General features: G+C 46.9%; 1 protein-coding gene across 1 annotated transcript in view; it reads left to right on the forward strand.

Annotated features, from left to right (window-relative positions):
* MGP2 (MALE GAMETOPHYTE DEFECTIVE 2) overlaps window positions 1-14,938 on the forward strand; it is a 29,429-nt gene extending 14,491 nt beyond the window's left edge. The window contains exons 8-11 of the mRNA XM_087389363.1: window positions 4,725-4,783; window positions 5,189-5,337; window positions 13,583-13,664; window positions 14,025-14,938. Of these exons, the coding sequence (XP_087245489.1) occupies window positions 4,725-4,783; window positions 5,189-5,337; window positions 13,583-13,664; window positions 14,025-14,414 (680 nt within the window). The 3' untranslated portion in view covers window positions 14,415-14,938. The remainder of the gene's footprint in view (window positions 1-4,724; window positions 4,784-5,188; window positions 5,338-13,582; window positions 13,665-14,024) is intronic.
* The last annotated feature ends 418 nt before the right edge of the window (window positions 14,939-15,356 follow it).

A 15,356-nucleotide genomic window follows, 5' to 3' on the forward strand; every position in this document is an offset into this window, starting at 1 on the left:
ATAGTTAACTTTTTGGGCACTAGTGACAGCTCTGGGGAACTGTTTGGCTAAGTGTGGTCACTAGTGACAGTTCTGGGCTGTGTGCAAGCTTCCTGGACTAGGGATGGAGACCTACTGCCAGGAGTGGTGAGAGCAGTGAACAATAATTTTCCTTTTCCGCTTTGAGCAGCTAGGTGGTTAATTGGGCACTCGTAACAGCTATGGGGAACTGTGTGGCCAAGTGTGATTACTAGTAACAGTTCCAGGCTGTGTGCAAGCTTCGTGGACTAGGGATGGAAACCTACTGCGAGGAGTGGTGAGAGCAGTGAAGAGTAAAGGTTATGCAGGGTATGTGGATGCACAATGGGATGTGGAATGTCCCAGTTGTAAGAAGGAATGTATCCTTTATGTAGCATGGAATTCTGGCTCTCTCAGTTAATTAAAGAAATACTGAAAGTGGCACCAAGGTTTGGGGCCAATCTGTGTCTTTGTCTTGGTGCAGGGGCACTGTAGCTCCTAGTGTGTTGGTAATGCTTTTGCTGAATTGTTAATGTAACAGTGTTGACTGGTTACTTGTTAGTTTTACTGCCCTTTGATTTTATTGAAGGCTGGTTTCATGGTTCCGTCGCTGGAACCTCACCAACTTTCTTAAGGGTGTGAGTCCATGGTTGCTTTGGTGAGGAGACATCACCATCTTCTTTAAGGAGGTGAGTCTGTGGTTGTCTCTGGTGCAAGTATTGTTTGCTGTAATTGAGTTGGAGCAAGGAGAATTCAGCAAGTATGTCACATAGTGATGAGTATTGGGATAGGGAGTGAGAGTCTGCCCAAGATGGGCAATCTATTCATAGTCCTGGTGTGGATTTGCATGGTCAAGGTAATGGTTTTCAGCATGCAAATCAGGGACAGCAAGTCATTCCGCATCCCTTAGTCCATCCTGGATATTTTCATGGTGGTTCTGTGTTTCAAGCAATGGCTGGCCAAGTTGGGAATGGTCAAGGGATGCTTGAAAATCACCTGTTGGTTTTCAGCCTGGAATGCAAGGTATGCAAGGGTCTATGCTTGGGGGTATGCAAGTCGGATGTAGAGAGTCATGAATGGAAACACTGGCACGCAGCCAGGGATGCAAAGTGGAATGCGTGGCATTATGGGAGCTCCTGTAGGCATGCTTGGTATGCAGGGCACTGGGGTTGGTATAGCAAACCCTGCTATGGGTAATGGCAATGTTGGTCAAACTTTTGTTGTCCACTAGGATGTATGTGGGAACAGCATTGGTGCAATCCTCATGCAGAATGGATGGGTTGTTGCCTACGAGAGTAGAATGTTGCAGGATGCTGAAAGAAATTTGCAAGTATATGAGAAAGAGTTGCTCGCTGTGGCTCTTACTCTCTCTGCTTGGGAGCATTACATGCTAGGGGCTGATTTCACTGTGCAGATAGATCATCAGACCTTGAGATATTTTCCTCGCTTATACTAGCTTGTCTGAGAAGAATATGTGTTGAGTCCTGAGTTGGATGCAATGAAGGACTAGTATGCAGAGGATGGGGAGTCTGCAAGGCATTATGATCAGTTGTTTGATGGATGGGAAGGAGATGTCACATCATATGTCTCAATCCTAACCACATGCTGGCCCTGAATCCAGTAAGCTAGAGAGGCACGATCAATCGAGAATGCATGCCCCCCTTCTTAAGCCACGCAGCCATTTCCCAAGTAAAGCCTGCTACGTCCGGTGCATGCTGGCTACAATCCTGAGAGCTATTGACCAGATCCTTTGTGTTGTTGGGCATCCCCATAGACAGTGGGGGATCGTCTCCAACACTTTGCCTGCACAGCAATGGCAGCTACCATCCACCCACATCTGCTCCAGCCAGGGGCCAATGAGCAAGTCTCCATGCGTGACCATTTAGAAGAAGTAAGAAATCTTCCATGGTTTGCAACTAGTCCAGAGACGCGATCAGAAGCCAAAGATGATCTCCTTGGGAACCTCCTGCTCTACCCAATGTGCCCTTGAGGGGGTCCATGCTGTTGCCTCCAGCTGAAGACGTTGGCCATTATGGGTGGTGCATGGAAAGAAGGGCAGCTTCTCAATCCTGTCTGAGTGCCGTACCTGAGCGGGCCAGAACCACTCATTCGGGTTGCATTGAATCTTCGGAAGAGGCTGGCCCTCCCATAACTAGAGCCACCACAATGTGCCCTCCTGTTGTGCCAAGACTATGTCGGGGTCTGTAATCCACTTTCTGCCTAAGCAGCCCACAAGCTTGACCCTCTGCCACTCTAGCAAGCTTAAAGCCTCGTCATCCTGGAGGTCTCCCACCATCTCGGGCTGAAGGAGGCCCCTTGGCTCCACTCTGTAGTATCTACAGAGTGAAAGGATCCCCTTGGCTCCACTCTGTAGTATCTACGGTGGAAGGATCCAAGAACTGAATCTTGAGAGACACCCCTATCCTCGAGAACTGTCCATACCAATGATGAGGAGCTGGGGAGCTATGCTGGCTCTCCCACCACGAAACACAAATCGCCGCATCAATCTCTAACATCCATGTGCCTGCCCCTCTTAGATGTGAGAGGGCTTGCACGCGTGCCTCCGTCTCCAGGTTTGATATGACGAGATCATTGTCCCACTGCGGTAAGATGATGTGGATCCGTTGTCCCAACATGAGACCCTCTTGGTCCCGACCCTTCAGATGCCAAATAAACGATTGCCGCTTAAACTCCTCTAGACATGTAGGATTGGCCCAAATGAGTCCTTCAGACAAGTGTTGCTAAACACTTGGAGATTTCTCATCAGGGGGAGCCCTTCCCTGTGAGGGGGCCTTTGAAAAGATCCACTTGTGAGACTACTGCCACCGGTCTCCTAGAAGAGGTGTAGTCCGAACGAGCCCTTGCCAAAGTAAGAGCTTCTAGGGTTTTGATCTTGGGATGAGGCCTCAGACCACTAGTGGGCCAGCAAGGCTTTGCTCTGCATCTCCAAATCAATGATTCCCAACCCTCCTTTTGCATGTGGTAGTAATTGCTGCGTACCATCGGAACCTGCCCATAAAAAGTTGTGCACCAAGTGCCTAAGTTGACCCATACAATCCCTATGAAAGCACTAGCAAGAGGCTATGTACTAGGTTGTGGCGAGGAGGACTTGGTTGGCCACCAAGGCCTCCATGACCCTCATTCTCTTGGAGACCTTCCTCTGGCCTAGTTAGAAGTCTTCTATTACTGTTCCTAGTTTGAGTAGTAGCTGTTCCACTTTGGACAGCTATGAATGTACATTCTTCTAAATGAAATATTTGCTTTACAAAAAGAGAGAGAGAGAGGCAGAGTTGTGTGTGTGGTTTTTGTACAACATACATAGATACATAGATACATAGATACATATGTATGTATGTATGTATGTATGTGTGCATGTACATGTATACTTGCACACTTTCATGGATTTTCTAAGTGAAGGCAATACATCAATTGATCTAGGTTGGCGAGTCTAGCTTGATAGACTTGTGTAATTAGCACTTGTATTTTGATTCTAAATAGCTAGTCTATTCTTGGTTGGCTTGTTGTAAGTAAATGGGTCAACATAATTCATGTCTTTATAAGGTATGTGTTTAAGATATTCTACATTTTCAACTTGCCATAGGGATGGGGTTGGAACAATGTTTGAAGGTTGATTTAAAGAACGTTGGAAATAATGTTTTAATGTTGTTTAGAAGTTTTGATTGGATAGACACACAATTCAAGAGGTTCAAAGGCCATGTTCGTGGATTCATCTAGAGATAGGCTCAAAGGCCATGAGCAATGCTCAATTGCCCATCTTTGCAGTTGCTCACTCCTTCCTACAGTTTAGCATGGTACATTTTTAGTTTCCATGAAAGGAATGCAAATTATATAATATTTCAAAAGGGGCATTCTGACATGGGCTCCTTGATGGGGAACAAATTGTATTTTTTATGATATCCTTTTGGGCAAACGCTAATGTTGCCTTCAATAAGACCTATAAGGTTGCGACCATTGACAAACTATTGGGCTGATTGTTTGATCATGTTAATATAAGCTCAACCTTTTGAGTAAATATAGAGTTGACTTTCTAAAGTATTGTCTTTAATGAGTGGTGTGTAAACACATGTATGTTGTTAGACATGCAAATTAGAACGAGTTCATGGGAGAATTTGATCAATTAAAGTGCATGCAATCTTTTGAGGTAGTCACTATCTTGGATTGCAGACTGCTCTTCAATGCATGATGATGCTAAATACTAGGCTTCGTGATGTAGCATTGACTGGCTAGTGAGCAGGAGTCAGATGTGCGTAGTCAATGTTGTTTGGCCATCTAGTTTGTTATGGGTGTGGTGGACCACCCTTCAAAGCTGGTTTGGTCTCCATGTTTACATGGAATTACCATTTTACATTTAATCAAAGTGTGATCCGACCTTTCATTACAGCTTAGACTTAGCAAACTATGTGATTGTTTGGTAGGTCAACAGATGGACAAACATGGCTGCACTACCGCATGGATAATCTAAATGGTTGTGCATTCATTATACCCTCTACTCTATGTACCTTGTGCATGGGCGGATCAGATCAAATTGAGTTTTTCTTGCTTTGATGCTCTCTTGCTGTTTTGTTTTTTGAATTGTATGATTTTGATTCTAGACAATCCATCTCTTTTTTGTCAAGGTTGCCATTGCAAGGAAATTTTGTAGTGCAAGGCTTGCGTTGCTTTGAAACCAATTTGCAAGGACTGATGTTTGGTTTATGGCTTGGCAGTGGACGAGGTTTTAATCATCAAAAGTTTGATTCACAAAGATTTCAGCACCATGATCAAGGTATTCTATTTCCAATTTAGTGTCTCCCTTGACCTTCGGTTTTAATGAGTAACTTTCTCACGTTCGAAACCAAAGATTTTCTCATATGAAAAAATCATTTTTCGTAAAGCCCTCAACTATCGGGTCGTAACCTTGCGTCAAAATCCATCCACTTGTTAGTATCATAGGGAATAGTTGAGGCCTACAGGTCCTATGTCATTGGGAACTCCTCCTAGGACACCCATGAACATAGCTCTTGGCTTGTATTTATAATACTATGTTTGATTCTGAGTGTTCTTTTGTGCACTTGTATCACTTGAAGTTGGGCCTACTTGTTTTGTTCCCTTTGGCTCAAAGTTCTTCTACTGCGTTAGCTAGCCCATGTGTGGTTTCTCTAACACAAATATATACATATGCCTTGTGCAGGATCTTCCCAATCCTTGTTACCTTTTCCAAGGAGTAGTGTTTCGCCGTGGTGCAAAGGGGACTGGAGTAAAGTCCATAGAGTTGGCACTGTCTATGTGTGATCAAGTGGACATATATGGCTTCACTGTTGACCCGGGATATACTGAATGGTCTCTCTCTGTCTCTCTCTCTTCTCTCCCCCAACGGTCCTATTGTTCCTTTCCCAACACGTGCCTATTAAAAAGGACAGACACTTTTTTTGTGGATAGCCCCTGCCATCATTGATATTCTAGTCTTATTTCTTCAGTGTTTGACTTTATGATGCCCTTTTGGTTTGCATATGTTGTTTAGACCTTTTGCACATGTTAATCCAGTTTATTTCATAAAGGTTTTGAAAAAGATATCAAGTTACTTAGAGTAGCAAGGAATCATAAGACCTACGGAATTGTGCTTTTCTCTTGTACAAGCAAACCAATGCAAAACACATCAGGGTGCCATGTTGTACTTGATAGAATAAGGAACATTGCTCTATATGATGACTTGTGAGAGAAGCTACCAGGGAAAAAATTGGGGCCTAGGGCTGTTTAATTCTTGGCCGCCTTTGTTAGGAGCCCTACTAGCGCAACTCATGTCTTGTTGGCGCATTACGTGGCTCGCCCAGGGAGCACTAGGTCCAGGGGTCCCAATCTCAGCCCCATTGCCATGAATGCCTCCTCACATCCCCATAAGAGCCGGCTAGGATTATCCAAGGAACATGATTGTATATGGGACTATTTAATCCCCCCCAATGCCACATATCACAAGCCCCTCTTTCAATTACGATGCCAGATCAAGGAATTGCCCCACATATTCCAGCGCTTGCCCATGGGCCACGCACCAAGTATGAGGCTGGTATGAGATTTGACCACCCACATAGGGCCAGACTGGCAATCAAATTTACCACCCACAAAGGGCTAGGTCAACAAGTACATACACGGGCTGACGCGTGCCACGAACCCCGTGCCATCCACCTTCAACTTTACTACAGCAGATTGCAAATCCTGAAACTCAATTGAGTGTCATGAACCCTGCTTCGGAGCTGCTTCGTAGCCGTCTCTTCCTCCTGCCTTCTTCCTCCGCCTACAGCCCCCTTGCCTTCCGCCATCTCCTTTGCCTCATGCCATCTTTGCTCCCCACCTTCTCTTCCTCCACCTCCCACCATCTCCTCTTCCTCCCCCCGCCTCCTTCCTTTGCCTCCATCCCTCCACCTCTCACCTCTCTTCCCCCCGCCATTCTCTCCGCTTGCCTCCAGCTCTTCTTCCATCGCCATCTCCTCCTCCCGCCTTCTCTTCCGCCCCCTTCTCCTCCTCTCGCCTCCACCCGCCTCTTTCTTCCCCGTCTCCATCTCCCCCGCCCCCTTCCCCTCTGGCTCTATCTCTCCCCCCCCCCTTTTCCCCCTTGCCTCCATATCCTCCCCTCGCCTTCCTGCCTCACTCTCTTTGGAGCCTTCTTTTTCCTTTTCGCCGCCCCTCCTCTTCACGCAGCTTTGGGTTAATTGTTGACGCCTCGGAGAAAGAAACCTTGGCTATGACACTTATTTGGCCAGAAGGGCTCAATGGCAACACCTTCGACTCCCCCGGCAGTTAAGGTTTTACTCTCTCCTCAGGACAAACAACAGGTTAAGAATGCAGTTCAGGTCCTCATGGACAAGGCAGTAGTGGGTCAGATAGTAGGGATCACACCTTCCAAGAGTCAGATCAGAGATTGGTTACAGGCAAATATAGCGCTAGAGGGAGACATATGCAAGAGGTTACCATCTATGGACGAGGAGTCTTTCTTCTCCAGCTTTGCTCACCCGTCACGACCTTGGCATTGGTAGAGCAGAGCCCCATCTACCTTGGCCCACACCTTGTTTATCTTTTTCCTTGGTACCATGGCTTCACAATAGAGGACATGGAGTGAGCACATCATGTGCCTCACTTTCCGGCGGTGACGATCCGCTTCCGAGGGCTCCCCAAGGATTGGTGGTAGAGGACCCTGAGTCCTTCCCCGAGTGGATCCTCCTTCAGACCCTTGAAGGGGCTGAGTTCCGTGTGAGGCTTGAGGTATCAGGTTTACCAAGTCAGTGCCCTTGATGCATTCGATGCAGAGAGTGGGGACATTTGGCTAGGGACTGCTATTCTCACGGTCAGTGACGGTCCCCCCCTCAGCAAGATCACAGCGGATACTGCAGGCGGAAAGGTCGAGCCTCCCTCGCCGGCAGCAGCAGCAGCAACAGTAGTCTCAGACCCCCCCATGGGTTCGACAGAGCCAACAACGGGAGCCCTAGGAGAACAAGAACTAGCAGCCTAGCAGGCCGCTGCCGCTACAGGAGCAGCATGAGTCCTAGACCCCTTGGGTGACACCGTTAGAGGGAGAGTGGACCAAGGTGGTCAAGAAAAAGCCTAGCAAGTGGGCTCGTAAGCGCCACAAACAGCATGCTCGGCGCAGGGAGAGAGCGAAAGGCATCCATGGAGGACCAGCAAGGGGACCCCCTCTAGGCGGTCCACCCCCTTTGGGGGCTGGGGCCCAGGCTCCTCCAAGGGATCCCACAAGAGTTGAGGTCCAGGGCCCGCGGCCTCATGTGCGCCAATAGCAATCTCCTGACGTATGGATGATCGAGGCCTCGATTGAGCGCTTGGCCATGGTAGCAAAGGAGGAGGCCTAGAGCTCTGGTTCACTGGGACAGCAGGGAGATCCAGCCTTGCCTCCGCCCCCTCTTCCTCCTACCCTCGCCAATCTTCCCTTGCTCTCTCCTTGGCCTCCCATGCCTCCTGTTATGGCACCAGTCCCCCCCATCCACCCGTGTAACCGGCCTTCAAGAAACTAAAGGGTAGTAAGAAACTAAAGGGTAGTAATCGTCGTCTACTCAGTCATAAACCTCATAAACAACCACAATGCAAGCTTCAATCACTTCAACCGCTTAACAATACTTGAGAAAAAACTTCAACAACAATGGGGAGGCTAGAAAGCCCCTGCTCAGTGAAAATAGTACACAATACACCCATTGGCCCCAAATGCCTTGGTGCCCCTTTCGGTATTTATTTAATGCTTTTGAATGGAAATGCTTTACACCAGGGGCTCACCTCTGTACTGTTCCTCTCTGCATATCCTTTGACTATCTTTTGGGCATCTAATCCAAGTGCACCACTAAAATCCATATGGCAAGGAAATCTTAGGCATCCACTTGTGCCATGACCCAACTAAATGGCAAGCATCCAATCCACTAGCAAACTGTGCTCAAGCAGCCTCAAGGCTTTTACATGCAACACACTGGCCCTAGGTCTTTCCCTAGGCACACCCTTCGCTTTTGAGTGCTTGCTTAAGCCTGTGGGGACCAGAAAGGACTCCAAACACAAGAAATACACCGCAGATAACTTCCAAAATAAGAAATGACAATCAACATGAAGACAATAACCAAATACCCGTTGTTCGTGGCAGAGGGGCGAGCTCAGTCCTCGCGCCTATCCTTTGGCTAGGCTCCCAGCAAGGTGCAGGTGTCTTCCAGCCTCTGGGAGAAGAGAGAGAAAAGATAGAAGGTGGAAGGAGGGCAAGCAAAGAGTTGGATAGGCTAGGGTCCACAGATGTGCCCCAAATGGGCAGGAGAATCCGTGCCCTGCGGTGATCACCTCGGGATCCGCACCTAGAATCCGTACAGCTGCCTCAAATCCCGTGCCAAAGTGTCCGTACAGCTTGTACAGCAGGTGTACAACAGCCTTGACTCCCTTGAAAATTGCACCCAAGGGCCGTACAACAGCTGGGTAGCATCGGCTTGCGTGCAGGAGCTAGAGCAGGCGTCACAGCAGGAGGAACAGGTGCAAGAGTAGCAGAAACAGGCAGGGAGAGCAAAAAGATGCAACGGAAACAGCTCCAAGGGCTTCTGCAAAACTTAGGATGCTCCAGGAGGGTGAGGGAGAGAGATGGTAGGTTGGGGGAAGCACATGCATTTGTATGCATGCCACTTGGTCCTTCATTAAATTCCTAACCACCATACCAAGGACAACGTTGGTTGTCCTTGGGCCCAACTTCAAAATCCCTCTAAGATGCCTATGCCTTGTGTTGGGAAGTATAGGATAGAATCACTCACTCATCTCACTCCCGATCGCAGCTCAAACAACACTCAAAGAGAGATAGAGAGAGAGAGACAAAACTCAGATGTATTCTTCCACTAACAATGGGCTGACAAAAGCTCAAAAGGTGAGCACCAAGCAGCAAAGAGATGCTGATACAATAGACTGAGTCTATTCCTCTCCCTGCACGCTTGCCTGGGTTCAAGGGCTGTCAGTGCTGGTGATGAAGAACAGTGTGGGGGGAGCAAGCCCCCTAAACTGGCCGACTTTCCAGTCAGTTCCAGTCTGCTGCACCGCCTTCCAGAAGGGCCTAAATGGCCGACTTCTGGTCGGTTTCTAGGCCAGCCCTTTGGCCTATATAAGGCCCTATATGCTGGGCCTTTTTGGCTGCTGCTGGCTGGTACACGTGCTGCAGATGCCCCTGCATGGGCCCGGCTGGCGCACTGTTCCATGCAGGGTGCTGCCCTCAGACAGCAAGGTACACTCAGCTCCCATCCCCCTATAGTCTCTTGCCCCCTTGTCCCCTCAAATCGGGGGCTCACAGGTGTGGGCAGTGACATTTCTAATACCGCCTCTCGATGACACAAGTGTGGGCTGATCCGAGGCTGATCCCCATGCATCGAATGAGGTGTTCCATCTGCTCCTTGGGAAGCACCTTCGTGAAGACATCCGAGATGTTGTCGTTGGTCGGGCAGTACATCAACTCTATGACACCTTCGTTGATGAGTTCATGAACAAAGTGGTAGTGGACCTCGATGTGCTTCGTCAGTGCATGAAACACGGGGTTGTTGGCGATTGCTATGCAACTCTGGTTGTCGCACATAATCACCGTCGCATCTTCTTGGGCCACGTTCATGTCCTCCAAGATCTACTCGAGCCACAATGTTTCGCATGCCGCTGTACAAGCAGTCCCGTACTCTCTCTGTGTAGATGAAAGGGTGACAGTAGGTTGTGATTAGAGTAAGAAACAGTATCCAGAGGTCTCGATCTTTGAGTGTCACTATCACCTGCCCAATCACTATCGCAGAAACCTCCCAACTCAATGCCTCTTGTGTTAGTGATGCCCTAGGTGCAGGTACCTTTCAAGTACCTCAGCACCCTCATACCTACGTCCCAATGGGCCTTCTTGGGTGTGGGAGAGAACTGATAGAGCAATCCAACCGAGAAGGAAATATCGGGTCTGGTATTGGTGAGGTAAAGCAAACTTCCCACCATGCATCGATACAGTAATAATCAACCGGCTGAGATGGATCATGTACACTCTTCTTCAGACCATCGGAGTGATTGCTGTTTTGCAATCTTCCATCTGAAAGCGTTTGAGTAGCTTTCTGCAATATTTCTCCTGCGAGATAGTCTCTTGACCTGAGAAATCTTCTTCGTATGATCCCTTGTAATGATGAGGTCATCCACATACATGATCAATACCAGCTGCAAATCCCCCTCTGTGTCGAGATAAAGATTTGCTTCTGATGGACTCTGCGGAAGCCCGATCTTCTGAAAGAAAACAACTATCCGTTGGTACCATGCTCTGGGGGCTTGTTTCAGCCTGTATAAGGCCTTCTTCAGTTTGCATACTTTTGATGGAGATCCTGGAATCTGAAATCCTGGTGGCTGTGCCACATATACCTCCTTCTCTAGGGTTCCATTCAAAAATGCAGATTTGACGTCCATCTGAAAAATAGGCCATCTGTGAGCAGCCAAGGCAATGACTGTGCGAATGGTCACCATCCTGGCTGTGGGGGGAAGGTCTCGTCGAAGTTAAGTCCTTTTGACTGTGCATAGCCTTTCACCACCAATCTTGCTTTGTACTTGTCCAAGCTCCCATCTGACTTGAACTTAAGCTTGTACATCCATTTAGTCCCAATTATCTTCCGCTTGGTTGGTTTGGGCACTAAATCTGAGGTGTCATTTTTCAGAATGGCATCCATCTCTGCTTGCATGGCTTCTTGCCATTCTGGAATATCCTTCGCTTCCTTCAAGGAACGGGGCTCCTCAAGTTGAGCCACCATAGCGTAGTTCACGGAGTGAGTCTTCATGTTGCATTGCGACCGTCGCACTCCGGACTGCTCTCGGGAATGTCCGTGACCCGTGAGTCTGTTAAAGTCTTCAAATACCACTGAGGTAGCTTCTTCTCTGATGGAGGTGCCTTTGCTGGAGTTGCCTTGGTTTTGGAACATCATGCTCCTCCTCCTCCTCAGGTTCTTCAGTCATCTCCACCTCTTGGATGGTGACCTTGGGTGGAGGTAATGAAGGAAGTTCACGGACCTCTTCTGCAGGCTGTGGCTCTAACTCCTCAAAGATCACGTCTCTGTTGATAAGGATCTGCTTCTTGTCCGGATCGAAAAGACGATAGGCCTTGCATTCTTCACTGTATCCCACAAAGATACATCTTTGGCTATGGGAATCAAGTTTCGTCCGCTCATCCTTATGCACATGAACAAATGCATTAGAACCCAAAATCTACAAATGAGATATTGTTGGCTTCAACCATAGTAAGCTTCATATGGGGTCTAGTCATCAACAGCCTTGGTCTTGGTTCTGTTGAGGATGTGAACATGAGTGTTTATGGCTTCACCCTAGTAAGCTTTCGAAAGATTTCTCCCTCGCAACATTTTCAAATGTGTCTCTTTGACGGTCCTGTGCTTTCTCTCAGCAACTCCATTCTGCCGAGATGTGTGAGCTGTCTCTTGATCCCGTGCTTCTTGCAAAATCCATTGAACTCGGTAGAAGTGAACTCCCCCCCTCTGTCTGTGCGAAAGGTTTTGATTACCTCCCCACTCTCCTTCTCTACCTGGGCCTTCTATTCTTTGAATTTCTCATAAGCTTGAGACTTCTCTTTGACGGTCCTGTGCTTTCTCTCAGCAACTCCATTCTGCCGAGATGTGTGAGCTGTCTCTTGATCCCGTGCTTCTTGCAAAATCCATTGAACTCGGTAGAAGTGAACTCCCCCCCTCTGTCTGTGCGAAAGGTTTTGATTACCTCCCCACTCTCCTTCTCTACCTGGGCCTTCTATTCTTTGAATTTCTCATAAGCTTGAGACTTCTTGGCCAGGCAGAGTACCCAAGTCATGCGACTAAAATCCGGACTTGCGAATGAATTTGTTGACATTGGGCCGCAGATGTCGGAATGAACCAACTCGAGCGGCTTCTTGGCCCATGATGAGGCCTCCTATGGAAACTTGTTCTTGTGTTGCTTGCCCTCCAAGCAAGCCTTGCAAACACGATCATTGCTTGCAATTGGTGGAAGTCCATCCACCATCTTTGACTTTTGCATCTTGGTGAGAGTGCCATAATTGACGTGACCGAACCGCTCATGCCACAATTTGGATTTGCCATGGTCCTCGTGCACCAACAGAGCGTTGAGCCAATATAGCCCATGCTCCGTGACTCCTTGAGCCACCACCTTTCCATTTGTCTTGGATGCGACAGTGACTTTGCCGTTTTGTCGAATAAGACCGACATGTTGTGCTCATCCATTTGACTGACAGGCAAAAGGTTCTTGCACAAATTTGGTACATACAGTACACCAGAAATCAGCTCCTCGTTTCCTGCAGTTGTGATGAATGGAATACTACCAACGCCTTTCACAGGGCATGTCCGGTTATCCCCCACAATGACCTTGGAACACCTTTCACAGGGCATGTCCGGTTATGACCCACAATGACCTTGGAACTGAATAGAGTCGACTCCAAGAGAGCGAGAGAGCATCACCACACTATCATGTCACCATAAACTTTGGTCCACCTTGAATCCTCACCCCGAGTCATTGGGTGACTACCCACTGCTGCCTTTAAGGCATTAACACTCCTAATTTCTTGCATGAGATTTACTAACATGGCTACCTAGCATGCGATGATTCTCTTACTAACACATAGATTTACTAACATTGTACTAGATTGCTCGCCGCCCTAACATTTCTAGTCATCAGAACTGTTTAAATTTTGAATTTTATTATTGTGTTCTAACCTTAACTAGGACAATATTAATAGCTATTGGAATTAAAGCATAATTTATAAAAACCAACAACAATTGTAGCATTGCATGCGCTTGCGAAGGACCAATTGCTTCCCCAATGTCCTCTAGTAAGGAATCATCTGTATCATCCTCCAATGTATGAATGGGAGTCTAGGGTGTGGACCAAACTTTTTGTGTTCCAAAGTACATCTGATATGTAAAATGGAGCTTCCTTTTTTCTTGGGAATGGTTTCCTCCCTGGCATCTCCAACTTAATGCATATGCACGTTCACATAAATTACCTGTCTGCATAGAATATCAGGATTATGGTGAGAAATGCTTATTTTGAATGCTTTATATGAGACTTTTTGCAGGACGCGGTATTTCTCGACTCCTCGCAAGGGTCATAATCCATTGCAAGGACGTGCATACTATCAACTACTGGAGTGCCTTGGGGTGAGTTGGCCCTTCACACCTTATATTTGGATGCATCTGCAAGTTGCCTGTCTTCTTCAGCCAGAATCACTTAAGGTTTGTTAATGGTATTTGCGGTGGTATAGGTGGCAGTGTTGTCTGTCATTTTGCTGCATCTGTTGAATGCCAAACACACTCAGATCTAGATTCTCTACCCTGTTTCCTGTTATGCATTTCACGGCCATGGCTAATTGCCCGAGTGTCTTGAGGTATCAGTTTCAGATCCTAGAGGAAATAATAAAAGCAGAAACCAGGAAAAAGGGGTCCCACCTACAACTTTTCAATCTGTCAGTAGGGAACTTACATTTCATGGGAAATAACAATTTGAGAGTGTGTATGCAGATAATACGTATCCACTCACCAATGCGACAAACAAAAAAGCAGAACTGGTCTGTTGTACCTACCAGACGAATGGTACATGATGCACATGGGGCTGCTTATAGTCTGCGTAGGACACCTTCCACGAATCCAGAGAGTGTTGGACCTTTTAGTGCTTGCAAGGTTTGGGCAACTGCAAAACCTAAAGGAGGCCCTCTTTCAGGCTCACCTGACATGAGCGATGCACGCAGGAACTCCAACTACAGCAGATGGGAACTATTGGATATGAATGAGTTGAGACTTGAAGCACGTGCTCATCATAAAGCTTTGCAGGGTGTTACACTATACAAACTGGATGGCAACAAGCTGGATGACCTAGTTTGCATCAGGCCTAGTTCAAGAGAACATACTTGAGTGTTGGAGCACAACACCGATATGGGTACTCCATTAAACAGAGGGTGGTGACACATGTATCCCTTCACCTTCATACCAGTAAACCATATTTGTGCGATAACCAGCAGCTTCCATCAGTAACAAATAGGCTATTTAATTGTCAACATTGATATGAGAGGACATTGGTGGCTGTGATTACATCGCTACAATATGGTCTGGTCCCACTGCCAAAACAGAAGCTGGGTAAGTAAATTGACCTATGTTCTCAAAGGAAGGATTACTCAACGGAAGTATACATGTGTGGGGGCCAGTTTGGCAGCTGTGATCATGATTCACAATTTTGCAAATCCTGTAGGTTGAAAAGCTGTGTAGCAGGTTATGATTTGTACTGTATGTGGGGAGTTGTTTGCATAAACAAATAGTTGTATTGCCCACTTATTGATTCTTGAAATGCTGTATGCATATTCTTTCCTGGTATAGAGTGTTCCATATTAGTGGACGTGGAGACTTATATTTTCCAATACTTTGTGTAAGCTGCTGCCAGACCACACTGTGATATATATTTTTTAAAATAAATAAAATATTTTGCCTTCTGACATAGTCTTAATCATGGTGAGTCCGAGGGTTGTACTAGTTGTTAGAGGTGTACATTTTGTTGTTTCTTTATAAAATTTCGTGGCAAGGTGGATGGGGGACATAGGTGATGCGCATGACTCTATGACAGGTTAACATTGAGAATAGAAATGCACATGACCTCTGAGCTGGGACTTAAGAAGCAGTTGGTCTCTAAATGTGGTCCTCCATTTAGAGACTTTACCATACATTGAGAAAAGAACAAGAAAAGCTCATGAAACTCATGATGAGTGGAGAGGCATAACCAAAATCATGACGATGTAAGAGAAGTTCTTTTTCCATTTCTATTCCTTTTCCGTTTGCTACACAAGGCTCCCTAGAGGAATTAAA

This window comes from Dipteris shenzhenensis, chromosome 18, assembly GCF_047967505.1.
Source record: "Dipteris shenzhenensis isolate YYH24624 ecotype China chromosome 18, Dip_SZ_1.0, whole genome shotgun sequence".
Classification (NCBI taxonomy): Eukaryota; Viridiplantae; Streptophyta; class Polypodiopsida; order Gleicheniales; family Dipteridaceae; genus Dipteris; species Dipteris shenzhenensis.